The 27,794-nt window shown below is 43.5% G+C and overlaps 2 protein-coding genes across 2 annotated transcripts; one reads left to right on the top strand and one right to left on the bottom strand.

Annotated features, from left to right (window-relative positions):
- Window positions 1-506: 506 nt before the first annotated feature.
- On the bottom strand, window positions 507-17,418 carry LOC136422683 (cytochrome P450 3A11-like). Its single transcript, XM_066410515.1, has 13 exons — window positions 17,247-17,418; window positions 14,083-14,176; window positions 13,653-13,705; window positions 13,159-13,255; window positions 12,129-12,245; window positions 11,675-11,763; window positions 11,250-11,398; window positions 10,322-10,458; window positions 9,209-9,454; window positions 8,565-8,653; window positions 6,303-6,440; window positions 4,636-4,798; window positions 507-2,070 (listed from the first exon to the last, which is right to left on the bottom strand). Exons 1-13 carry the CDS (start codon window positions 17,312-17,314, stop codon window positions 1,993-1,995), a joined length of 1,518 nt encoding a protein of 505 aa, XP_066266612.1. The 5' UTR covers window positions 17,315-17,418; the 3' UTR covers window positions 507-1,992.
- Window positions 17,419-25,931: 8,513 nt separating this feature from the next.
- On the top strand, window positions 25,932-27,753 carry LOC136422684 (histone H1-like). Its single transcript, XM_066410517.1, has one exon. It carries the CDS (start codon window positions 26,997-26,999, stop codon window positions 27,603-27,605), a length of 609 nt encoding a protein of 202 aa, XP_066266614.1. The 5' UTR covers window positions 25,932-26,996; the 3' UTR covers window positions 27,606-27,753.
- Window positions 27,754-27,794: the final 41 nt, after the last annotated feature.

Genomic DNA, 27,794 nt, shown 5'->3' with positions numbered 1-27,794 from the left:
GATAGACATTAATAATGAAATTTGATTGGCATAATTAATGACAAAATACTATGATCCATAGTGGTAAATGATGGGGATTTCATCCTTGCAACATTTGGAAGTTAAGTAAATGTGGCCATTATTAGAGATCTTCCTGACGGAGTACATTTTATAATTAGTAACAATGCCGGCCAAAGGGAAAATAGTTGCCAGGATTTCATTTGCAGGCTCCATACACGGACGAAATGTGATCTTCACCGTGGACCGACTTAACTGGCTAATAATTCCCTTTTCTGTCAAATTTTATGATCCATACGCCCGTAGGAGGGCCTGGTTGAGGCTAATACTTTAGCACGTTCGTTTTTAGTACAATCACTTAAGTTCTCATCACTAAAAAATGTTAGAATTGTCTACTTAATTAACTTTTGATATCACACCCTTATCTACATTCAGTGTACTTCACGATATGCATCTGTGCATGTTTTGAATATGTCTTCGTTGTAAAGATTATTTAACACAACAAAAAGTTTGGTGTTTTCATATTTATTACGCAACTGATTCTCTGACTTGCATAGTTAGTATTCAATGTTGTCTAATTATAAATCACATGGACGACAAGTACAGAAAACCTGTTATCTAACACTAAGGTATGGTAGGAAATCATCACAACCAATCCATTACGCAGTCATCCTGGTTCTGTAAAAATGAACAAAGAAGCAAACACACCAACACACAAACTAGAGCCACTACAAACACATGCGTCTTCACGGGCGCAAAACACACAAACTAGAGCCACTATATACACATGCGTCTTCACAGGTGCAAAACACACAAACTAGAGCCACTACAAACACATGCGTCTTCACGGGTGCAAAACACACAAACTAGAGCCACTATATACACATGCGTCTTCACGGGTGCAAAACACACAAACTAGAGCCACTATATACACATGCGTCTTCACGGGTGCAAAACACACAAACTAGAGCCACTACAAACACATGCGTCGTCACGGGTGCAAAACACACAAACTAGAGCCACTACAAACACATGCGTCTTCACGGGTGCAAAACACACAAACTAGAGCCACTACAAACGCATGCGTCTTCACGGGTGCAAAATACACAAACCAGAGCCACTACAAACGCATGCGTCTTCACGGGTGCAAAACACACAAACTAGAGCCACTAAAAAAACATGCGTTTTCACGGGTGCAAAATAGACTCATTTCAAACGACCCCTATCTATGTTTGAAATGAAAACAAACACACATCTACTATCGCAATTAGTGTAGTAGCGGTCAATCAAAATCTATAGCGTCTCTGTGACAGAGATTATCAATCTACATCGTTATATCTATGGATTGTTATCCCATCCTTGCTAAAACAAAACGATTTATTATATATTTAATAGTCAGTAATTATCAGTTACAATGTCATTGAAAGCTCTTTATATCACCATGTATTGATATAAGTTGCTAAGAAACGAATGCGGTCTAGATTATACAGCAAGTATGTATACGCTCATTTATATTTTTGCATATCTTCATTAGTCTCAAGTCAGTTATGATGGCAAAAAGCCACACACGAATCTAAACTTTCATTCATTGTTATACCAATTGCCCCAAGCAATTATGAGTAAAAAATGTGAATTTACACTTAACAAATCTAAGAGGAACTCCATTTTACCAATAACGATTTTAACAAAATGTCAGGCAACAAATTGCCACTTTGTGAATGCCTGGCGCAATTTGCGTGTATATTCAAGTGTGTATGAGTTGCGCGTATATTCAAGTGTGTATGAGTTGCGCATGAACATTTTTTTCGGTTTAAGCAAAGTTTGCGGGGAAGAAATTGTTTTCTACTTTGACCCACCGTTGTGCGCCTAGTTATCGAACCAAAATAAAATAATATTCTGCTGCAAAAACCTAAACCAAAAACATGTTAATACACAACCCATGCGGACTTGTATATACGCACAAGTTTAGGTATGCAGCATTCCACTCTGGGCACCTCAAGTACGAGCTTCCACCTTCAAGATGACGTCATCCTCTATCTGGTTGCCGAGGGTGTTCTGCAGCTTGACAGGGGTCTGAGGTGGACAACAATCAAAATGTTTACATGCTTATCAGTTTTTAAAAATAAGTTTAAATCCATAAAATCCCCACAACTCTTGGTGGTTACAGGTTGTTTCGCTACATTGTCAGTTTGCTACAGTACTTTTTGCTACATTGCAAGTCGTTTCGCTACATGGTGCGAGTTGTTTCGCTACATTTGAATGTTTTTCTCTAGATAGACTAATAGCATTAGGAATCGTATTCCTGCATCCACATTCGTATTTCTAGAAAGATGTCAATAAATGCAATCATGCAATACGTCTTAGCTATCCGTATCTGACAACAGAAGAAATGTTACTGGCGTACCTTGCTATTCTCACCAGTTTCGACGTCACGTCAAAATTTTGTTTGTAGGCCCGACTATCTAGAGAAATAACATTCAAATGTAGCGAAACGACTACTGCGATGTAGCGAAACAACTTGTACCATGTAGCGAAACAACTTCAGTCATGTAGCGAAACGACTGTGGCGAACTGATAATGTAGCTAAACAACCGGTTACCCCCTTATTACAGGGGCGGTGTCCATCTCCGTTTCAATAGCCATTGGGCCACGCAGGCCATTATAGCAAGGAGATAGCCCACTGGTAGTGGTGTGTGTTCATGTCCCATACTCATCCTCCCACACCATTAGGTGTATAGGGCGGTGCCCATCCCCGTTTCATAGCCCTGGTCCACACTGTGGTGCAATCACTGCAGCAGGGGGCTAGTCCACTGACAGTGGAGTGTGTTAAACTTCCACACTGTTTCATAAGTATGTACCATTTTTATAAAGTCTTTGGTATGACTCAATGCGCCTCTTGTCCAGAGGTGTCCTACCCGGGAGTTGAACTCGGGTCTTCTGGTTCCAAGTAATTTGAACCTGATGTGGCAAGTGACAGAAGCGCAGACCACTACACCACAGGGACACCCTCTTGCTCATAAGTGCTGGGTGCTTATGAGTAGGTAGAGAAAGCAGTATGTACCCATTTTGGTATGACATGCTCATCCTCAGTCTTATTTTAAAAAATGTACCTAAACCTGCATACGTTCGGTTCCTGCATTGTGTTAGATATCGAAAAAGTGATATCATATTGTCACTAGAGGAAACAAAAGGTCCAGTCTATGTTGCATGTTGATTTTTGATTGTCTTAAAAACATATTTTATACAGAGATGTGTCCCATTTTGTAAACAAGAGTCTTAGGACCCAAAATCTCCATGAAACTTTGTTTTTTATTAAACCAGTTCCCCCCATTCTATATCGCTGAATGGTATGACCCCCAGGAGAAGTGACCCACTTTCGCTATAAATAGCTACTAACCACAATATGCAATGGACAACACTGCAAATATAGATTTTCCTCATTACTTATGCAAATTAAGTCCAATTCGCATAATTTGCAGTTCATTGTATACATCTCTGTCTACGCTACCCGCATAGTAAATAACATGAAAATCTGTCGCTCCTTTCTCCAGTTATTCTCCTTAAAAGATTTTGACAAATACGCAATTGCAGCTCCAGTGACACAGCTCCAGGGGGCCCAAAATCGACCTTGACCTTTCTCCTCCCGACACCTACTCACATACCAAATATCTTTACAATCCATCTACACGCTCTACAGTTATGCTGACTTTATGCATCCGGTGACACAAACATACACACACGGTGACACAAACATACACACACACACGCGCGCACACACGCAAACACACTAACTTTGCATGATTTGCACTTCAGTGTGTACATCTCTGTCCAACCTACCTGCGATCAAATAACATGAAAATCTGTTGTTCCTTTCTTCAGTTATTCTCCTTTAGAACATTTTTACAAATAGGCCACTGCAGTTCCAGTTACACATACCAGGGGGCCCAAAATCGACCTTGACCTTTCTTCTCCCAGCACTCACCCACATACCAACTATCATTACAATCCATCTACACGTTCTACAGTTATGCTGACTTTAAGCATCCAGCGACACACATGCAAATGCTTTTCCTCCTTACTTATGCAAATTCAGTCTCATTTGCATAATTTGCACCTAAGTGTGTACATCTCTGTCCAACCTACCTGTATACCAAATAAGATGACAATCTGTCAATCCTTTCTTCAGTTATTCTCCTTAGAAGATTTTTACAAATACGCCATTGCAATTCCAGTGACACATTCCAGGGGGCCCAAAAATCGACCTTGACCTTCCTCCTCCTAACACCTACCCACATACCAAATATCATTACAATCCATCTACATGTTCTATAGTTATGCTGACTTTAAGCATCCGATGACACAAACATACACACAAACACCAAACGCACGCAAAACAGTATCTCCATGAAAAGGCCTTTTTTTCATGGAGATAATGATATATCGATCTGCGAAGTCCCCTTCTCGGCCAGCAATAAGAAAAAAAAATGTAATAAGAAAACGGTAAGTTGAAAAAGAAAACAGCCGGAAGGAGTCTACAACGTAGGCTATATGTGTCAAGTGTTCTTCTTACTTCTCCTAACAGTCGGCATGTTTTTTTTGCAACTTATTCATAGTATTCACATGTTACCGGAGACTTACTGGAGTCTTGTCGCAAGTGACGACGCGGAACTTCTGCAGAACTTTAGCCAGAGCGAACTTCAGCTCCAGCTGTGCAAGGCGCATGCCCACACAGTTCCTGGGTCCGGCTCCGAACGGCAGGTAGGCGTACTGGTCACGTGACTCCTTCTCCTCTTTGGTGAACCTAGAAAAAGTACTCGGTCAATCTGAAGCAAGGTTGAACAGTCTATTTACAACACAACCATTGGATTCACCAAAAATTGTGACTGTCCAACTCCAGCCATTGTCAAGGAATGAGCATCCTCCAATAGCAGGCCAGATATTCTCTGTTCATTACCTCTCCAGCCTGTGAACTCGCTTCTGGCGACATGTATGTATTTTCTTTTTGTTTATAGAATAAAGATTATAAAAAAACATTATGGGATGATTGTAAGGGCCTGATGTTAATGGATTCCTCGTGGATTGATAGGGATTGCTGATAGCAGTGGGTTGCTCATTCCCATCCTCCAATAGCAGGCCCGATATGCTCGGTTCATTACCTCCCATAGCGGCCCTGCAATTTCCAGCCTGTGAACTCGCTTCTGGCGACGTTATTGACAGTTGCTCATGACTAATCAATGACCTATGCGTTTTTTGACACAAACAGCCATTATGGCTCATGAATATTAACGCTCATGAATAATTAACGAGCTAGCCTTATTTGATACAAACAACCGTTATTTTTGCTCTGAACCCAAATTAGCTATGTAAGGCATAATCTGATTGGTGGTGACGTCGGAATTTGCGAAGTTCGTACGGAGCGCCTGTCCGAACGTGCGAGCACCGATCTCAGAGACCTTTCAACTAAACCCGTTCTGAAAAGAAATAGAAGAAACACTCAAACTATCAACCTTTCCGCTTTGCATTATCTTCAGATGCAATACTCATGATCTGTTTGGCTGGAGCTGCCAGTAAAACCTACAGGAAACGCCCGGTTCTCGATGCACGGGAGGTCCGCCATGACACATGTGCGAACTAGCCGCTTAGACGGAAAGTAACCACTTGCGACACAAACATTACGGCCATTCTGCGTGATTTGTCTGAATATGCTGTGCTCGGTCTCTGTCTTTAGCGTGAGGTGTTTCCTGTAGGTTTTCTGTATTAAAGTTAAACCTTTTCAGAACAGGTTTAGTTGAAAGGTCTCCGAGATCGGTGCTCGCATGTTCTGACAGGCACTCCGTACGAACTTCGCAAATTCCGTATATTCCAAACCTCCGTCCTTCATAGAAATCAAAAGATCGTAAAATATGATTGTTCAGCTATTTTCTGAGTATAGTCAACTGTTTGTGTCTTATATCAATGTGGAGACCGTAAAAAACAGCAGTTCTGGTGCCCTATAAGGCGGCCTTCAAAGCGTGTTTCCTGGCTTGTTGGGGCCCAAATGGGGTATACCGGTATACCTATACGGGTACCTATACGGGTACGGGTACCTATACAGGGTTTTCCCCTTACCCGCACGTTTCCACTGGATGTGGACTGCCTCTTTGATCTTTCTGTGGGCCTTTCGCGATTCTTGATCTATGATTTCTATAATGTCCGGGATCGGGTAGTTAGTGACTCTATGTTTTGTTTGGAGTCACTACGTCACTGATTGATGAATATTCTTGTAACTGTTATCACACGTGACTGATGAATCTCTTTAACCTTACCTTTCAGGCTTGAACTTCTCAGGTTCCGGCCAGATGTCTGGGTCATAGTGGATCGGGTAGACGGGAACGTTGACGATCATGCCGGCTGGGATGTGCAGGCCTTTCACCTCCGTGTCTTCCTTGCAAATCCGGTCAAACCTGATAACAAAACAGATTTGTTTTGATACAACAAAAGAGTTTGCTACTATATATATATAGGGAGCTTTCGAGATGAACTCTGTCTCTTTGTCAACCCGGTAAATTCATATCAGTTTTCCTGTAAGATCCTAAACCTTAAAAAAAAGACCATACCATGTCCTGGACAAAATATACAAAAGATCTCTGCTGTATTACCAAGGAATGCCGCCAGGAGGCCCATAATCGACCTTGATCTTCATCTTCCCAAATACCAACCCGCATACTAAATATCATCACAATTCATGTAAGGGTTCTTAAGGCACGCTGACAAAAATATCCAGGAATGCTAACACACACAAACAAACAGTACATAACACAACACAACACAACACCTCCACCTTTCATGGAGGTAGAAAAGAAATGATATAGAAGCTTAGTCCTAGTCCTTGTAGTATAATAGAAATTGATCTCGATCAAGTTTAGCACACTGAAGCCGGGAATTGTTCGTCGTTACTGGACTCCCATGGTCAATCATTGCAAATTCCCCTTACTCGTTTTAACAAGTACAATTAATAGTGTACCACAGCTTAAAGGCAACCAAAGCAATGTTAGGGCCCAAATATAGAAATAAAAAAATGCTGAAATCTTTAAGGTAGTGACATTAACTAACATCATTTAGCACATATGCGTAATAATTTTCTATTTTGAGCATTTCAAAACCGCGCAAAAACGTGCCTTACGACGATTCCCTTAGTTTCGCGAGTCTACAAAAACCATGGCGACGATTTTCAGTGAGTTCTCACATCCCAACGACGTTATATTTTTTGCATGATGGACGTCACCATACATATTGTGTCTTTTTTGTGATAGTGTTGTTTGAACTAATCATGTATAGAAATGACTGAATAAATTGACTTTCAAAATACGATTTTGGTCGCCTTAACAAAAAAGAGAAGGCATCTCCGCACTGTGGTGTTGCGGTGGCGTAGTGGCAGGGTGTTTGGTCCCAGAACCCAGAGATACCGGGTTCGAATCCGGGGTTCCTTGATTTGTCCCGTTGACGTTGTGCCCTTGGAAAAGGCACTTTACACAACTTTCCCCACTTAACTCAGGTGAAAATGAGTACCTAGATTCGGGTAGGGGCGTCCCTCTGATAGGGCGTTCAGTGGAGGTCCCGTGTTTGAGGAGAGCCACACCTCAAGCACGTTAAAGAACCCAACACACTTATCGAAAAGAGGTCCTTGAAGTGTGGATCATATAAATCTGTCTAGATATGCAGCTTGTACTCTTTAGTACAAACCTGGTGTGTTACAACTTGATGCGGTTTACCGGGTATGCAAAAAAATAACAACAAGAGTTCCGCGACCTCATATCTCCATGAACAATTCTATTTATGCAAATGACATACACATCTACATAATATATGCTTAATCATAAACACCTTTATCTTACTTACACGTGTTGCAATATTGACAGTCCTACAATTTTCCAATTTGATGAATTTCTGTTTTTTTTGCATTAATTATGCAAATGAGGAATTTATTTGCATAATTGGTATCTGCTGATGCTCCACTTTCCATAAACTACATATGTTACATGTATTTGAGTCTAATAATGGAAAACACTGCAAATATAGATTTTCCTCATTAGCTATGCAAATTAAGTCCCAATTAGCATAATTTGCACTTCATTATGTAAATCTCTGTCTAAGCTACCTGCATACTAAATATCACGGATATCCGTCGTTCCTTTGTTCAGTTATTCTCCTTAGAAGGTTTTCACGATGACGCCCCTGCAGTTCCAGAGCAAGCTGCTAGGGGGCCCAAACCTACACTACTTCTTCATTACGTCACAAGCTATCTGCCACCCAAAACTCAAGACCACAGCACGTCCAGGTCAAAAGATACAAAAATTGAAGTTCTGCTGCAGTACCAAGGTCACATACCAGGGGGCCCAAAATCGACCCTGACCTTTGGCTTCACAACACCCGCCTACATACCAAATATCATTGTAATCCATCAAGAGGTTCTTGAGTTATGCTGACTACAAGAGTCCGGAAACACAAACACAAACACACACACACAGACACGCCAAAAACAATATCTCCATTTTTCATGGAGATAAAAATAACAGAAGATGTTCTACCTCATAGCAGCAGGGTACATCCTCAGTGTCTCGCTGATGCACATGTCCAGGTAGGGCAGATCATGGACAGCCTCGTAGTCCAGCTTGCCCTGATGGAAAACTTTTATTCAATCATTCGTAGTCAAATGGAGAAACAAAGGTTCTATTACCAATAGTTTGCATCAGTCGATAAATGATATTACGAAGTTCTGAATCACTTGACTTGAACAAATAAATGAAGAAACCACCCATAACCACCGAATAAATGAAGAAACCATCATCTTCGAAACACAAAAGATGATAGTTAGTTTTAAAGGTATCATAGCAAAAGAAAGTTAATCTGTATCGGTAGAAGTTATTCTGAATCAAAGTTGAACAGCAATTGCCAACACAAAAATTGGATTTACCCAACAGCCAAAAACAGTCGACTTACCCAGATATTCGACTGATAAGTTTCAGTCTTTGTCAAGGAATGAGCAATCACATGTTCTATCTGCATAACGTGACATCACACAAGCAGTGGATTGCTCATTCCTTGACAAAGACTGGAGCTGATCAGTCGAATATTTGGGTACGTCAAGGTTTTTTGCTGTTGGCAGTTCAACTTTTATTCAGAATGGTTCCTTGTTGTTGCTCTAAAGATGCACAAACTTAACCCCACTCACGCGCTTGTCCAGAAGATCGTCCAGCTCCTCAATGACTTTGTCCTGTATCTCCTGGTGCACGGCCAGGTTGTAGAGCGTCAGAGTGAGGGTGTTGGCTGTGGTCTCGTACCCGGCAACCCACAGGACTATAGCGTTCCCTTTAATCTCCATGCTAGAGATGCCATGCTTGGCGACGTCGTTGGCTCCCTTCTTGTCCAGTTCCTCGTTGTGAGCTTGAAGCATCAACTGGAGGAGGTCCACTGCTTTCTGGGAATGTTCAAATAGTTTAATGTCATTAATCGTACAAAAAAAACATAGGTGACTTTTAGTCTTAAACGGAAGCCAGTTCTAACGATAAAATGTTGACATAGATCATAAACAAACTGTTACGAAGATGCAACTTAGCCCTTGGCTGCACTGTATCTTACGAATGAAACAATCCTTCCTTCCTTCCTTCATCCATCAACTTATTCGTTCATTCATTCATTCATTCATTCATTTATTCAGTCATTCATCAATTCCTCCCTTCCTTAACCTCCCCCCCGTTCCTTCCTTCCATCCTTCCTTCAAGCCCCGGTTACACATGACCGTACATGGCTCCTGAACACCTGTCAACCAAGGTTGGTGGGAGGTCGGGAGTAGTCTGACTAGTTTTATATTAAGAGTCAAGACACACTCCCAGACACACCCTGGCCACTACTGACTTACTCCCTACCACCTGCCAACGATCAGTCAACCATCAGCCAACCCATTCAATACCATTCGTCCACAGCCATGTTCGGCTATGTGTAACAGGGGCTTTACAGAGCCACTCCTAAACATGGTTGGGGAAGTTCGGGAGGCCATGTTCGGCTATGTGTAACATAGCCTGGTCGCCAGTCTCTACGGGTCGGCATAGGTGTGTTTTACCGGGCCCAGTCTGCTTTATTGACCCGTTTCTGTCAGATTGTCTTCTTAGCTGCTATATAGAGTTTCGCAGCCAAGGCCGTAAACCCACACCTCGAGCGGACTAAGCTGTCTGGGCGGGCGGGCGGGCGTCCCTCCCAGCGCCGTAGAGATATCAGGATCAGGGAGCCCCCCGATGGTATGGTTTCCAGACTATGTGTAACAGGGGCTTAATTCTCTCTTTCATACCTTATCCGTTCCGGTCGCCTGGCCCTCTCTCATGCTGATCGCGGTGTCCACAGCCTGGCTGAAATAGTCCAAGGCCTTCTTCGAGAAAAACGTGACCCCAAAGCGTGCAAGGACTCCGGCTAGTGACGGGAACACAACTGTGGAGAGAGAAGCATGGTTTTGATCAGCTGTGAGGTACCTACACAACATCAATGCTGTCCATGGAACAATGTGATTTCACACGTCATTTGTGGATTATACAAACATCGAATGAAAGTACAGGGACCGATACCATGGCATTTGTTAATATCCAAGCAGATCTACACGGTGCCAAAAATCGTATATGCTAGCCAGAGAAGCTCCAGTCAGGAGTGCGGACTGGTGCGGACTGGAGCTTATCTGGCTGACTGGAGCTTCTCTGGCTAGCATATACCATTTTTGGCACCGTGTAGATCTGCTGGGAGATAAGGCATTTGTAACCTGCTTGAAAGGAGGTGATGCTTTGAGGTGTGCCTGTTTCTGTTTCCACAAACTTCGGTCAGCGTATTTCTAAGAAAGCTACGGATGGATTGTAATGCTATTCGGTCTGTCGGTTAGGCTAGGGAAGACAACGGTCAAGGTCTATTTGGAGCCTCCCAGCGGCTTTACTTGTTACTGCAGCGGAAAGTCCTTTTTTTATCATCAATTCTGAACTTGCTATGGTCGGCATCTTGACATGATATCTTGATCTGGACATGATAGTACCAGATAGCTTTAGACGTCGCGAAGAGGTGGTTTACGTTGGTCAACCCACACCCCCTGGTTGCCTGCTCTGGAACTGCAGGGGCATTTTTTGTACTTGTTTGATTTTTGTGTGTGTGTGTATTTGCCGGGCTTGTATGGCCGATAGGCGTACGTTTTGTGCATCAATCACGAACTGTGTAACTGGTAACGAAAGTTCGATACTCACATATCAATATGATTAAAGGATTATAGAAGTTGAAGTCGAAAAACGATTTGGCGCTGGTGACCAGTGGGTGGTCGGGGTTGTTCAGGGAGTCGACGTCCACTCCGAACCCAGTGCTGGAGATCACGTCCATGGTGTAGCCACCGGCAAGACTACAGGTAAAGTTAGAGGGTAAAAACAGTTATTGTCTGTAGAGCCTGACACACTGTGACGTCATACCCTGTGACTATGTGTGTGGGGCACGACATCAGCAATAGCTGCCTATGCCCCACGTTTATTGCACTGTTGCAATTCCAATAAAATCCTAAAATACCCTGTGACGTCACAAATTCAAGATAGCGGCCACCACACATACCAACGGATCCAGCAAAGGTTTTGCTACGCAAATCTGTAATTAAAAAGAGAGCACAGATTAATACACTGCTCACCGCTTCACGTCAAACGATGTCCCTTTCTGCTCGTTCTCCGCCATGCCAGCCACGAGTCCATCCGCACATCGCTCGACTTGCACCGCCATCTGGGATTACAGAAAACACAGGAACCACAGTCATCCTTACGGAAGTAGAGTTTTTGGTCTGTTTGTGTTTCCGCATCATGTATTTTCCACTTCTAGTCACGTTCAGAGGAAGTAAAGGTCGGATTTACCATAGTGACAGGAAGTGAGTAATTTATCAACCTTACGTACAAACTGACAGACATTCCAGGTCATGGGGTCAATGGAAGGGCCTACTAGTTCACATGGAGTTGTTTCTGGTATGTTTGTTTGTTTTTGTTTTCTCATTTACATATTCCATATGATAATCACGTTCACCGAAGCTATACTGCCATGTAAATGTTGGCGATTTAAAACTTAAAGGGAGAATAAGGTTCTTGCTTGCCTACCTGCTTGAGTTTCCCGGAGCTGAAGGTTGGGGTGATGGCACTTCGGACACGCTTCCAGTCCGCATCCTTCAGGCTGGTCATAGCTTGGTCGAAAATCTCACCTTGACCATCAAACGTCTGCACGTAAGACAATATATTACAGTTTGACTAATACAATATGAGATAATGGTAGCAAATAGTAACAAAGTAGTACAAGCCATTGGACCACATGACAACCTCTTGACAACTGTAATGAAGCGCAAGCTAAGATGGTTCGGACATGTGGTAAGATCGCCAGGGCTTGCAAAAACTTGAATACAGGAACAGTGCCAGGTAGCCGAAAGAGAGGAAGACAGAGAAAACGGTGGGAAGACAATGTGAAAGAGTGGACAGGACTAAGCATAGCAGCAGCAGTGAGAGCGGCAGTGGATAGAACTAACGACCCCCAAAAACACCCCTCCCAATAAAATGGTATGGCGACCCTATGACGTCACAATTCAAGATGGCGACCACCGCACATGCCAACGGATCCAACTAAGGCTTTGCTACGCAAACCTGTAAATGTTCACAGCTTCATTGTACCGGGGAAATTCCCCTAGCTCTGTTTGACAATCACATGATGAACAGCGAACCACGGCTTAAATTCCCTTCCCAAGGACTGTCTCCCTTTCCAGTAGCTTGCATGAAGGGAGGGGGACAAAGCCGGGATCGAATTTTAAACGTCAATAAAGCATTGGGTTTACACCACTGGTTAGCTTGTGATGGCTGTAATCTTCTTTCAGTGTTTTTGATAGGCTCTCCATACATGTAGCGTTTCGCAATAGAATTAGCATGTCATTACCATGACCTCCTAAGCGTCGCCGGAGCCGGATATCACTTTACACACAGGGAGGAACCGTCACGGGGTTGGAAGGTGGTCTGGATCGGTTCCAAGAAAAACCGACATATGACGCTTATTTCCTCTTTTGACCGGTAACGATCAAGCGACACAGGTCGGTTAAGTGACTCAGGTCGGTTAAAGAGTGGCAAGTCTAAAGTGGGCCTAACTCACCCTTCGGTTAGTGAACTTGTTGATCTCCTTCACTGTGATTTCTTTGATAAGTTCCAGGTCACCGACCATCAGATTCGGTGTCCTGCCTTCGAAGTACCTGAAATAAGACAGACAATAGCTTTATATTCTTACGGCTACTCAATAACTTGGCATTCGGTTCGACCAGGAAGCGATCGACAATGAATGGCAGCCTCTCAGACCCTTGCGACAGTTCCACAAAGTGCAAGTGGGGAGCAAATATGTATCTGTTGTGTATTATGTGATTGTAAACCCTGCAGCAATTCAGCACTAGCTGCCATTGCACGAGTAATTTCTGACCAATAAATCAATAAACAATAAAACATTTATGGTAACGACTCACGATGGTTGTACGCTTCTGCCATCGCCGTTAGCAACGGCTACTACACTGTAATTGTTTTACGTAAATCAACTACAAAGCAAATATTGCTTGCAATCGTAATCACTTTCAAGACAGCATATGGCAAAGACCTTACCCATAGACTTTGTTGTACTTCTCGTAGCATTCCTTATCGAACAGGTGAGCTCCCTGGGTGCAAGACAATGGAGCAAAGGTTACACCATCAGACATAGAAAAGGACATGTAACCATTGAAATTGTGCCGGTCAGAATGGTACTCGATATGAGCTAATGAAAATTGCCCTGTCTTCTTATTTTACCTCCTGACCGAAGGTCTGGCCATGGAAGTCAACAAAACCACTTACATAGAAATATGCAAATAAATTCCGCCTACATGTAGGTAAAGCGGGCCTAAGCGACACACGTCGGTTGATTGACTCAGGTCGGTTAAAGCGTGGCAAGTCTAAAGTGGGCCTAAGTCGACGGTACGTCATCAAATGGGTAGGTTTTTAAAAACTTTGCGGATAACTACCAGTGCGATTCGGATTTACAAGAGTAGATACCAACCTTCCCATACTCTAGGTAGTTTCCAAGGAGCGGGATGGGCTTTGGACCAGGGATTCCCATCTTCCTGAAGGTTGAATACGGCCACACCAGGTACCTGAAGAAGAATGTGAAAGTATCGGGATTATCGGACTTATAAAACGCAAAACCCACTAACCATTAAAACGTGGGCCTTTTCATCAGCCACTGCCTCCAAAGAAGAAGTCAAACCCTCCAGTAATGTCGCATGCAGAAATATAAGTTAGATGCATAGATAGAATAGACACTTGTTACCATCGTTACCATTTCTACTGTTTGTACCCCTGCAATTAGCCTACGGACATGAATTTGCAAATAAAAGTTATCATTATTACTATACATGGACTTATACCAAGACAATCGTTTTACCGTTTCAGTTTGTAAAAATACTGCTACGTTGCCCAAAAGTACCATGCACCACGTCATTGTACGTGATCTCAATAACTAAAAACATGCAAAAAGACACACTTATGCTGTTTTATGTCAATTTTAGGGTACATATGCCTAATGTTCATAAATGTGCATGAAAAGCCCTGGGACAATGATGTCCCACCTGGACCACCAGTACCACAGCATAAGACCTTGGTGTCTCTCGAACATTTCTAGCACATCATAGCTAGAAACCATGGGAAGACACCATATCTAGCCTCCGCCAGGCCGGCCTAGGGGGTGCGGATCGTACAGAATTCGGCAAACAAGGGAATGATTGGCCAAGAGTCAGTCCACAGGAGGGTTTACACACACACTGGCCGAAGAATATTCGGCCCCGGATCCGTTCGGATTCTTTCGGATCTTAGGTCACGGATCACGTCAGGATACGTCAGGATCCGAGGCCCGGCAGGCTAATGCGCATCCAAATATTGGGACTCAAGGTACTACTTACACAACTTGTGTAAGCACGTACTTACACAAGTCAAATATGCTAGTGGTACCTTGACTCCCAATATTTGGATGTCCGTTAGCCTGCCGAGAAATATACGGCCCTGGATCCGGTCGGATTCTTCCGGATCTTAGGTTCCGGATCACGTCAGGATACTTCAGGATACGTCAGGATCCGACGCCATTTCGTGCAGTGGATGCTTTTGTAAATACAGTAGTAGCTCTTTGTTTAGGACTTAGGTGTGGAGAGACTCTTCTTTAATAACAGGCCTAGTCGTCTTCCAGCATCAGTAGACATTCTGTCAATGTGGTGGGACCAAGTCAGGTTTCTCCTTATTGTAAGTCCTAGCAGTTCGACTTCTGCCAGACTTGCAGTCCTTCCACTTCAGAGAGGACAGTGCCCATGAAGTTGAGGACAGGGTGGTTGCCTTCTACGTCGACGTCCTTCAGGTTGCTAACTGTCAAACTTTTACATTTTGTCGCCCCAAAAAGAACGTTCCAGTTTTTTTCCCATTTCTGGATTTCCTGGAGGTCTTGGTTGAGTGACTCTGCAGCTGAAGTTCTTTCTAGTATTTTCCTGATGATATTCTTGAGGGATGTGTTGTCAGCATATGCATGGCAGTGTTTCTTAGCTTTTCGGTGATGTCATCAATAAAAATGAGGAATAGGAGAGGACCGAGGATTGAGTCCTGGAGGACTCCAGCGTTGATAGCTTTGGAGGAGGATGTTTTTCCGCTGATTACTACTTTCAGTTTTCTGTCGGACAGGTAATCCTCAATCCATTTTAATAAACTTCCTTTAACACCGATGGCGTCTAGTTTAGCAATGAGCCCCCTGTACCCAGACTCAGTCGAATGCTCTGCTTATGTCTAGGCAGATCAGTCTGCTCTGTTGCCGTCTATCCTTGGTGCCGTTGTTGGGTTGCAAAAGTAAGCGCATCTGTTGCCTAGTGGCCTGCCCTGAATCTAGATTGAGTGTCGCTTATAATATTGTTCTTACTAATGTGTTTCCATAGTGCATTGTTATTGAGTGCTTCCATCACCTTACTGATAATGCTCAGCAGGGAGATCGGTCTATAGTTATTACTCCGGGAAGGAGGATGACCTTCTTCTGGGAGTATTGGAAATGCTTTTGTTTGCGCGTCAGCTAAAACTCACGTTCCCGTCGTCGCATTGCTGTGTAACTTGACAAATCGTTTGCCAGGTTGGGCGTGGCGTGGTGATGCACGATGTCTTTACACCGTAACTGCTTTTATCGTCAATGCAATATCGTTATTGCACCCCTATAATTAATGGCATGCGCCACTGCCCTCCCATAGAGACCATGCCGTTCCGCATCGCTGAATGTCGTAAGCAGATACAGGGTACATCCCTTCGCTACTTGCTGTGATCGTATAGTCACGGTTACATTGTAAAATAGACAACGTGCATCACCACACGGAACCTAGCAAACGATATGCCAAGTTACATACCAATGCGGCAACGGGCATTGTGAGTTCTAGCTGCGAACATGTGCAGGAGTGACCTCCTGTCTGTGTATAAGTATGGTGTCCAGTCGCAGCGCACATATGTGATCATATGTGCGCACGGGTCGGGACGGTTCACGTTTACGCACACCGATTTTTAATTTCAAGATCGCCGTTTAATAATGGGAAATCTCTGGACCTTCAAACTTACCACACTTGTAGTTTGTAGTACGGAGGCTGTGACAATGTACAACGTTTACGCAGGGGATGAAAGATTGTTGAGATATGTCTCTGAGAAAAGTGTCCGCGGGCGGCCGCGAAGTCACTTCCGGTTTGCCTGGAAACCAGACCATCGGGGGCTCCCCAATACCTCTACGGCCCTGGGAGTGATGCCCGCCCGCCCAGACAGCTTAGTCCGCTCGTGGTGTGGGATTACGGCCTTGAATTAAATTAGTTCGCCCCCTCGTAAAGATGATAGGACTGGCAGTTCTAATCGAGAAATAGTGCTTCATAATAAGAATGACATACAATGGACGAAACCATTAAAGTCTGGGGCCATCATTAACAATTATCCAGTATGATGGCTCATCCCTAGACAATTAATCGCCAATACAAAAAATCAGGATGGTAATTCCTAGAAGTGAATCAGGGTCTGTGATTTCACACCTTACATCAAGATCCATTTCATGCATTTATCTTACAACTAGCAGGTCACTAGCAAAGGAAATTAACAAACACCTTACTCACAAATTATGTACACAAGGACTCTTGTTTGTTGTTACTACGTAGATAAGAAGCTACTTACAGGTAAAGCAGGACCAGACACAGTCCTACCAGCACCCAGGTAGGGGAAAACGGCAGAAATTCCAACATGGTGTAACTCTCTTGAAGACCAGGACAGCTTGACCTCTCCGCTCAGAACGCTGACGACACTGCAATGCTTACTGACCCGGCTGACCTACTTAGCCAGCAATCAGCGCTCCTTATATAGACCTGTGGAGTACACCTGGTGGCAGCTGACGTCACTCCTATGCAAATCATGTTTGTCGTGGCGGGGTCAGCGGCCAGTTGGTCGAGCTGCGTGTTTGTGTATAATATTGACTGAGCAAATTAAGATATGTCGTCACGAACGACCGGTAGGTTGGGGGACTTCGTCCTATTCTTCAAGCAGATGTTAAAGGATCTGGCTTATTCTTTATAGTGTGTTTTACGTCTGTTTTTGCAACATTAAGTACCTTTTTTAAGTTTTCGGCCTATGGGGGTTTCTATAGTTAAGGGCCACAAGGAGACTAGCTTCGACGCGGTTGAAATTATAGTAGGGTGCACTTGAGAAATACGAGAAAGAAACATGTTTCAGTTAAAGTTATAAACCTACTCATAATTCAACAAGAGTTCCACGACCTCATATCTCCATGAACAATTCTATTCATACAAATGACTTACACATTTGCATAATATATGCTAGGTAGGTGGCGCTTCTGGAAGGCAGCCGCATGACTTTGCTCGTCTCTGCCATCGTGGCGTTTTAAGGTGTCTTTAGACCCCGTTTTAGATGTCAGTGTCTGTCTCCTGCCGTCGGAATATGCACCGAACATCTCCTGCTAGTTTGAACAGGATCGGAGCTTCCTCGAGTGTTTTAGAGCTGTGTAACTTTTAGTCTGTATCGGCGTCTTCATCACTTGTGCAATAATGGTGGCACGCCACACCTGGGGATATTCACTACGGATCTTGCAGAGCTTGCGGAAAGCAACCACACCAGTGAATCGGGAACTGAGGTCAACCTTACATGGTCTAGGCATCCTGAAGTGGAGAAGCAGACCAAGGGGATGCAAAGCTGGTAGGAACCATGCACGACACATACAAACAGTCATCGGGAATAGACCAATCGCTAATTACGTTCAGTCAAGGCACGTAGCACAGCTGCGCCCTGTTATGACAGAACAAAAGACAAAAACATTCCGTCGACCTCGGCACATGCCAAGAATGCTGCTTACCAACACCAGGTCGCTTGTAAACAAGCTTGACGAGTTTCAAGCAATCCTGTCCACATCCGATGTTGACATCGCGGTTGTAACTGAAACGTGGTTTACCCCACAACTACCAGCCGAAATGACATCCATACAGAATTTCAACCTCTTCTCTAAGTGTAGAAACGACGGGCGTGGAGGAGGAGTCGCAGTGTACACTAAGGAGAGCATTCTTTCGAAGCCTCTGGACATTCCTATTCCAACGGAACTTGAGTGTGTTTGGATCCACATCCGCCCCTATTGGCTCCCGAGATCTGTAACATCTATTGCTCTGTGTGCGGTATACCATCCCCCAAACTCGGCTCACGAAGAGGCTTCAGTTGACTTTCTGTCAACATCGATTGACGATATTCGTAGACAATATCCAGATATAGGAGTGGTCGTTCTTGGCGACCTTAACCGACTGGATGTTACTGGCCTTTGCTCGAAGCACTCACTGAAACAACTTGTGAAGATGCCGACACGTGAGAATGCCATCCTCGACCCTGGCCAATGACATCTTGGCCACCTGCTACCAAGAACCAACAACTGATCCCCCCATTGGTGACAGCGACCACAACTGTGTTATCTGGGAGGAAAGACCAACTTCCAAAACTGGTAACGAGACCCATAAGAAACAGGTGCGACCCCTGCGAGAGTCAGACTTGCGAGCCTTTGGATGTTGGATTACTGGCCATGATTGGGAGGAAGTGTACTGTGCAGACAACACCCAGGAGAAGAGCTCAGCGTTCTACACTACTCTGCTCAGTGCGGTCGACAGTTTTTTCCCAGTTAAGACTGTAAGAATCCACAAGCAAGATAAACCCTGGATTAATCCACATTTGAAAACTCTGATCAGAGACCGACAACGAGCCTTTGCGGAGGGAAATCGCCCAAAGTGGAAACATCTTCGGAACAAAATCTCTAAAAACATCCAGTCGTCGAAGAAAGCCTTCTACAGAAACAAAATAGAGCACCTCAAAACGACAGATCCCAGAAAGTGGTACAATGCCATCAAAGATATAACCAATTGCAGCAAAGGACAGCTCTGTGTTGAAGTACCTGGCGTACCATCATCATTGCCCAAGGCTGTAGCGAGCGCCATCAATGTCCACTTGGCAGCGGCATCACAGCAGCACGCCCCTTTGCAGCTCCAAGATCTCCAAGCGTACCTGCCTGCCCCGGCCCCTTCACCCTTTGTCTCTTTCTGGGACATGTGACATAGACTCAAGAAGGTGAAGATCGGAAAGGCCACTGGCAGCGATAATATTTCCCCCAGGATCGTCCGGGAGTTCGCTTTTGAACTGTGCCAACCACTGTGCGATATCATGAACACTTCGCTCTGTGAAGGTGTTGTACCCGACGTTTGGAAGGACGCGGATGTCATCCCGGTCCCTAAGGAGATGCCACCAAGTCTGTCAAAGTTGAAACCTATCTCTTTAACATCAGTGTTTGCCAAGGTGTGTGAAGGCATCATGACTGAGTGGTGTATCAAGGATATACTTCCCCGTGTAGACCCGCGACAATATGGGTCACTGCGAGGCCGCTCGACTACACACTACTTGACGTTTCTGACGCACAAGATTCTGGAAACAGCAGACAAACGTAGCCACCTGTCGACGCTAGTCCTTACGGATTTTACACGAGCCTTTGACTCCGTCCATCACCACACTGCCATCAACAAACTGATTGAGCTTGGAGTCCGCCCATCTGTCATTCCTTGGATCATCAGTTTTCTCTCGGAACGACGACAGCGAGTCAGATACCAAGGTGAAGTGTCAGAATGGCAAACACTAACGTGCGGAGTGCCACAGGGTACAAAGCTAGGGCCGTTGGTCTTTCTAGTTCTTGTTAACGACGCGGTACCTGTTGACAACACGACAGCAGATACCTTCAAGTATGTCGACGACTTGTCGTTATTAGAACCACGACATGTTCTTAGAGTGCCCACCATCCAAGATGACATCGACGGCTTAGCCAGATGGACCGATGAAAACCATATGACTTTGAACCCGTCCAAATGTAAAGTGCTTCTGTTCTGTTTCATGAAGCATCCACCACCCCCACCTGTCATCACAGTGGGTCCCACTCAGCTGAAGGTTGTAGAATATGCGCGCATCCTGGGCATCATACTACAGAGCAACCTTAAGTGGACCAAGCACGTCGAGATGATTGTTGGGAAGGGCAGCAAACGTCTCTATATGTTAAGAACATTGTCCAAGCATGGCCTTACTACCGATGACCTTGTACTTGTTTATATCGGCTTCGTGCGTCGGGAATATGCATGCCAAGTGTGGCATCCGGGATTGACTGTGGCTGAATCAATTGAGACAGTGCAGAAGAGGGCGTGTAAGATCATCTTGAGACAGAACTACACCTGCTACAGCTCAGCCCTGACAGAACTCTCCCTTACACCACTGGCCCAAAGACGACTAGAACTATGCAGAAGTTATGCTCGCTCCCTACTGAGATCCCCGATCTTCCGAGACTGCCTCCCACCGTGCCGCGAGGCGATTTCCGGCAGAAAGACTCGGTCGTGTAACCGGCTACAGACTTTTAAAGCAAATACCGCCAGATTCACTAAGAGCCCCATTTACTACATGGTAACTCTGCTAAACAACACTGACTAGTAAGAGAATATGACATTAAGATTTTAAATTCGAAGAAATTTGTAATTGTTATGGTAACAATGAAATGTATTGTAAATTTGATTATTGATATTGTGAACTGTATTGTAAATTTGATTATTGATATTGTGAACAAGCCTGTTAATTCAGCCTCAGGGCTGCCATGAGGCCTGTATCTGTTTGTCTACTGAATAAACCTGTCATCATCATCATCATCATCATAAACACCTTTATCTAACTTACACATGTTGCAATATTGACAGTCCTATAATTTTCCAATCAGATGAATTATGGTGTTTTTGCGTAAATTATGCAAATTAGGAATTTATTTGCAAATTGGTATCTGTTGATGCTCCACTTTCCATAAACTACATATGTTACATGTATTTGAGTCTGATGGAGGAAAACACTGCAAATATAGATTTTCCTCATTAGCTATGCAAATTAACTCACAATTAGCATAATTTACACTTCATTATGTATATTTTTGTCTAAGTTACCTGCATACTAAATTTCATATCGACAGTCCCATAATTTTCCAATTAGATGAGATATGGTGTTTTGCATTAATTATGAAAATTAGGAATTTATTTGCATAATTGGTAGCTGTTGATGATCCACTTTCCATAAACTCCATACGATTCATGTATTTGAGTCTGATAATGGAAAACACTGCAAATATAGATTTTCCTCATTAGCTATGCAAATTAAGTCCTAATTAGCATAATTTGCACTTCATTGTGTATATCTCTATCTAAGCTACCTGCGTACTAAATATCATGGAAATCCGTTGTTCCTTTGTTCAGTTATTCTCCTTGGAAGATTTTCACAAAAAGCCCCTGCAGTTCTAGAGGAAGCTGCTAGGGGGCCCAAACCTACACCACTTCTTTATTACATCACAAGCTATCTGCCACCCAGAAATCAAGACCACAGCACGTCCAGGTCAAAATATACAAAAATTGAAGTTCTGCTGCAGTACCAAGGTCACATACCAGGGGGCCCAAAATCGACCCTGAATTTCGGCTGCCCAACATCTGCCCACATACTAAATTTCATTGTAATCCATCAAGAGGCTCTTGAGTTATGCTGACCGGAGTGGTGCGGAAACACAAATAAACAGACAGACAGACACACCCAAACCTATATCTCCATTTTTCATGGAGATAAAATCAACAAAAGATCTGTCGGCTCATCGGCGTCTCACGCCCACTTGCGATAGGTCACTGAACTGCAGCCGTCTCACCCCGAGAGGCAGTTGCTTTAATAAGAAAGCGCATTTACAGCTAGAGTGGAAAAGGTCCACCATCCAAATCCTACAGTCTAAAAGCCAACATATCTCTACACCACACAGGACAGTTAACACTTGAATGCCTTTTTCGACTTGCGACACATGCGACTTTCTACCCATCCTAAACTGGATTTGCGTTATCCTTGACTTTGCAATGGGAATATCATGCAAACAGTACAAGTTTTACTAAAAAGCAACAATACACACAAAGCGTAAACAGATTCTTTTTCTATCGACGAAATTTGTGGGAATTTATATATGTTGAATGTATTTATGGTGTGAACCATTGATGGTCACACCTTATTTAGGCATATGTGTAAAGGGTATTTATGGTGTGACCAATGGTCATCAATGATTTTATACTAGTGCTGCGTACCTTAACCCCGGACCTGATCCGGACTGGACCTAAAGTTAAGGTTCAAGTCCAAAAAAAACTAAGCGTCTGGAAACAAGTCCGGACTTGAAAAAAATTTGAACCTGGGCTTAAGTACACGTCACTATTTTATACACTGATTAAAACAAAAGTAACTCTGGATTTCAAATTACCAAATCAATTACATGTATGTAATTCATTTTTCTTCATTGACTCTTAAAATGCAAATATGCCATGGGTTCAGGTCCGGACTTATAAGTCCGGACCTGAACCTGAACCTCTGGATCTAAATCTGGACCTGAGTCTGAACATGGGTTTAGGTACACAGCACTATCTTATACACTGATTAAAACAAAGCAACTCTGGATTTCAAATTACCAAATCAATTATGTCATTCATTTTTCTTCACTGACGCTTGAAATGCAAGAGACATGTATATAGCAGGAAATCAAAGACAAGAAATGAGATAAACTATTCTGGGACTTTTGCATAACAAAGTATTGTTCTCACCATCTGATTATCTTAAACTTTCTACATGGAGAAAGATACACAAATAAATAGAAAGGCCCCAATAATCAAAGCCTTAGTATGAAATACATCAAAAAGTTTGCTTTGTATAACATTGCACAATTGTAAAAATATCTTTTGTGCTAGCTCCTTCTCCAAATATACATATATATCAAACCCGTCACCGATGATAAATCTGATAAACCTAAACTGTCTTCTGACAGTTATCAATACAAATACAGCAGTTTAAAACTCAACTACATGTCTCTACATCAGACATTGTACTCACATTTTCCTTACACTTAAAATAGCGTATTTACATCATACAAATTTATCTATTTCAAAATGTACTTTAGGTATAAAACCAGGCATCATTTTCCATTGCTTTAGATACATGAAAAATATGTTATGGACTCAACATCTTTCTTACCTGCAACAGATATTGTGATACAATACACAGAGTCCAAACATTTCAATACTTAAAACATGGTCTAGACATGCATTGTTGCACAATAATAAAAACAAACTTGTCACACTACTGAAAAGTGCACTATTGTAGACAAATCCTGACACTCCCAGTGCAAGGAATGGGGGGTGTGCACTGCTACAATGTAGATCTGTAGTGCTGATGCGGTGTGGTTTCATCAGGTGGGTAAATCATTGCTTAAAAGCAAAGTTCTCTGTACACAACCAAAGAGTAAAAACCTAGTTGAGGTTCAGTGAACACCTGGCCGAAGCAATGGACAGCATTCTTATTGAGGAAGACAAAATGTTTCTGTACCAGTGCGTAGTATCCCCAACTTAAGCCAGTCACACTTGTGCTAATATATAAGTCCGCATGAGTTGCGTGTCGACATGTTTTTCGTTTAGGTTAAGTTTGCAGCTGAATAAATGATTTTTTAGGTTCGATCACTAGGCTGCACAACGGTGATTGAAAGTAGAAAACAACTTTTCCCCGCAAACCTTACTTAAACCAAAAAAAAAAATGTTAATGCGCAACTCACACGCACTTGAATGTATGCACAAGTGTGACAGGGCCCTTACATAAAAGGATAGACAAATTCACTGGAGAAGTTTCTAGAAGCAGAACATAGTCACAGTAGTCAAGCCTGTAACCACAAGTGGTACATTTCAAACAAACTTGTTATGAAGACTCAGTTGAAAGCATACCATGTATACAGAATACATTGACAAGAGTTTCAAAAAGGTATACATAGGTGAGACATGGAGAACATTTGGCTCTACCGTTAGAACATATAAAACAGGCAGACAGTATCAAGGGGGAATGAATACGAGAACGCAAAAGAAGGAAGCTGAGAAGGAAGAGAAACCTGGTTGTGTACAAAGAAACTTGTTAGTCAGTTGTAAAGATGACTTTAAAGCCAGATCAATCACTCACTTCTTAGTGAGGACAGACAACGTTATGTGTGTCATACAGGTTGAGGAACGCAGACACATTAGTGCCTACATTCATAGTACAGTATCACTAGGCCACACCAAATTAATTTGTTGCTTCTCGGATTTTTTTCAGAAAAACATTGGAGCGACAGAGAGAAATCGCAGAAAAAGAATTAGAATACAATTTTTTTTTGCAAATAATCTGGGGTAAAGATATGGGTTTACTTAACATAAAGAATAAGAGGATTATTCAAATTTCAGCTTTGTATGGCTCATTCAATGCAATGCACCCCTTTCTTTGATCTAGTACCATGATTTCAGCAACAACATTACCTTTTGCCATGTAATATATGGATTGATATTGAGAAATAATTTGATAAATGAAAGATTATAATTTATGATCAATATGACAACACTTTTTAGGTATGTGCAGGCCTCTATAATCTACTATGGTGGCTATTGAGTTTTACAACTGAACAAATAGTAAAATTGGGAATAGACTTTCTGTATTGACCAAATCTTACATAGTGCAGCTACAAACGACCCACTATCATCCTACAAGCGCTTCATCCCGGCACCACATGTCAAGTGAATGTTTTGAAAACTTCACATAGGGTCTGACTGTACCGGAATACAACATACTACAACAGGATACACTGGAATACACATAAACAAGGATGAAATCCACCGAAATACAGTAGCGCCTCTAAAAATATAAATTGTAAAATCTGTAACGAAAAAAATATGGCAGATGGAAATCACCCCGTTCGCCATAACCCAGTTTTCTCTGGTGATTTCTTGTACCCAAGGCCATATATATATATATATATATATATATATATATATATATATATATATATATATATATATATATATATATATAGAGAGAGAGAGAGAGAGAGAGAGAGAGAGAGAGAGAGAGAGAGAGAGAGAGAGAGAGAGAGAGAGAGAGAGAGAGAGAGAGAGAGAGAGAGAGAGAGAGACATTTTTCAATTCTACAATATAGTTAGACAATACAAAAATAATTACTCAAAGCAACTGGATAAAATTTTGAGACAGTCAGACGTTTCAGACAGCATCCACAATATAGCACCTTGCCATGGTAACTCATCAAAACATACTGTACATTATTGCGGCAAATTTCGGCCTTCTTTGTATGCATCCCGGTGCATTTCGGCAAAAAGTCGACCCGGAAGACCGATTTACTTACCTGATACGGGCGAATCCATCCCTATTTTTACCGCGCCTGTGCGTCGGCTGAAAGTAGTGCGCCCGGACGGAAGAAGGGACCGAAATAACAGACTTTTCAAGCCAAGCGTCACCGCAAGGTTCTCCGCGACAACATCCAGGGTATCACTAAGCCGGCTATCCGTCGTCTTGCCCGTCGTGGCGGCGTGAAGCGCATCTCCGGTCTGATCTACGAGGAGACCCGAGGCGTTCTGAAGGTGTTCCTGGAGAATGTGATCCGCGACGCGGTGACCTACACCGAGCACGCCAAGCGCAAGACGGTGACCGCCATGGACGTTGTCTACGCTCTGAAACGCCAAGGCCGCACCCTGTACGGCTTCGGCGGCTAAAGGATCTGACTCTCCTCATCGAAAGCAAGCAAACCCCGGCCCTTTTCAGGGCCACCCAAATCTCCCCAAAAGAGCTGTATCTTCTCACAACACATGTACACACCTGACTCGAACAACGAGCATAATATATACATAAAACAAAAGACCCAAGCCGGTCATGCAAACACACAATGAACAAACATGGTCCCGTTTTCTTTGTAGTCTTGTTGATTTCTGTAAAGATGTGTGCACGGTTGGATACTAAGAAATGCGTATGAATCGCAGTATGTTTTATTGTCTTGGTTGGTATACTCTGTGTGCGTGAAGAAGATGATTGGCGTGGCGTGTGGAGAGATCTTGGTGCAATTGGGAGTGTGTGTTGCTTATGGTCTATATCTTGTCGATCTCTGCTCGTTCACGCGTAGTGAAGTTGCTTAGCTCAAATATGTTATATCTGCGTCGTAAGCCTTGGTGCTCATCGATCCATGCGGTCACTCGTTTCTCTGCATGCAAACTCGATCAGCCGTCGGCACTCTCAGGGCGTGCTTACTGATAAGTATGGCAAATATCTCAGTATCTGAGGGCTAGTGACCAGCCTCTTCCATCAAATTAGTGAGGTGGACGTGTCCTCTTGTACGGAAACCGAGCCAGTAACATTTTCGATACCCGGGAATGGAGAAATTCAACCATAAAGTTAGGAAAGAAACACAAATTTCGCCGCGACGGACAATAAGACGCAGACAAGCCGCGACGTCTCCGACCACGTTCGCACCACGGCTACATGACGCCAGCTTGACAAGATGTCGGGTTCATTTGCACGTCCATCGCAGACAAAGAAAACCGTCATGTCCGCTGCAGCATCGTCCCCCAAGAAGGCTAGCAAGCCAAAGGCGACCAAGGCCCCGGCGGCTCACCCGCCCACCACCGCCATGATTACGGCGGCTCTGGAAGCACTCAAGGACCGTACCGGTTCTTCCGTGCCGGCCATCAAGAAGTACATCGCCGCCAACTACAAGTTCGACGTGGACAAGAAAGCGCACTTCGTCAAGCGCGCCCTGAAAGCCTTGGTGGACAAGGGTACCATCCTTCAGGTTAAAGGCACGGGGGCGTCGGGATCCTTTAAAATCAACGTCGCAGCCAAGAAAGCCGCCGAGAAGGCCGCCAAGAAGCCAGTCAAGAAACCCGCGGCTAAGAAGGCCACGAAACCCAAGGCCACCAAGCAGAAAAAGCCAAAGGCCAAGAAGGCTGCCACCCCAAAGAAGACCAAGAAGCCAGCCGCCAAGAAGGCCAAGAAATCTCCGGCCAAGAAACCAGCTGCCAAGAAACCCACCAAGAAGACATCAAAAAAGAAGCCGGCCGTTAAGAAGGCAGCGCCTTCCAAGAAGGCGTCCAAGCCCAAGAAGAAGTGAAGAGTCGAACTTTCTATAAACCCCGGCCCTTTTCAGGGCCACCCACATCCTAACAAAAGAACTATGTCATCCACGTCAAAGTTATCCCATGTCCACACGAATATCTACACACCATCCCCTCAAAGAAAGAAAGAAAGAAAGAAAGAAATGAATGAATGAATGAAAAATGAATTAAAAGGCAAGTCTTCC

This window comes from Branchiostoma lanceolatum, chromosome 17 (assembly GCF_035083965.1).
Source record: "Branchiostoma lanceolatum isolate klBraLanc5 chromosome 17, klBraLanc5.hap2, whole genome shotgun sequence".
Taxonomy (NCBI): Eukaryota; Metazoa; Chordata; class Leptocardii; order Amphioxiformes; family Branchiostomatidae; genus Branchiostoma; species Branchiostoma lanceolatum.
Note: the sequence above shows the minus strand (reverse complement) of the source record. Positions and strands in the feature narration are given on the sequence as shown.

Bases quoted from the DNA above. Each gene is read 5' to 3' on its own strand.
- LOC136422683 (XM_066410515.1), bottom strand. From the start codon at position 17,314: ATGTTGGAATTTCTGCCGTTTTCCCCTACCTGGGTGCTGGTAGGACTG. The intron at 11,764-12,128 runs GTAGGCAAGCAA...CTGTAATCCCAG, and splicing joins GCTCCGGGAAACTCAAGCAG to ATGGCGGTGCAAGTCGAGCG. The intron at 4,799-6,302 runs GTAAGGTTAAAG...TACTTTTTCTAG, and splicing joins GAGAAGTTCAAGCCTGAAAG to GTTCACCAAAGAGGAGAAGG.
- LOC136422684 (XM_066410517.1), top strand. From the start codon at position 26,997: ATGTCGGGTTCATTTGCACGTCCATCGCAGACAAAGAAAACCGTCATG.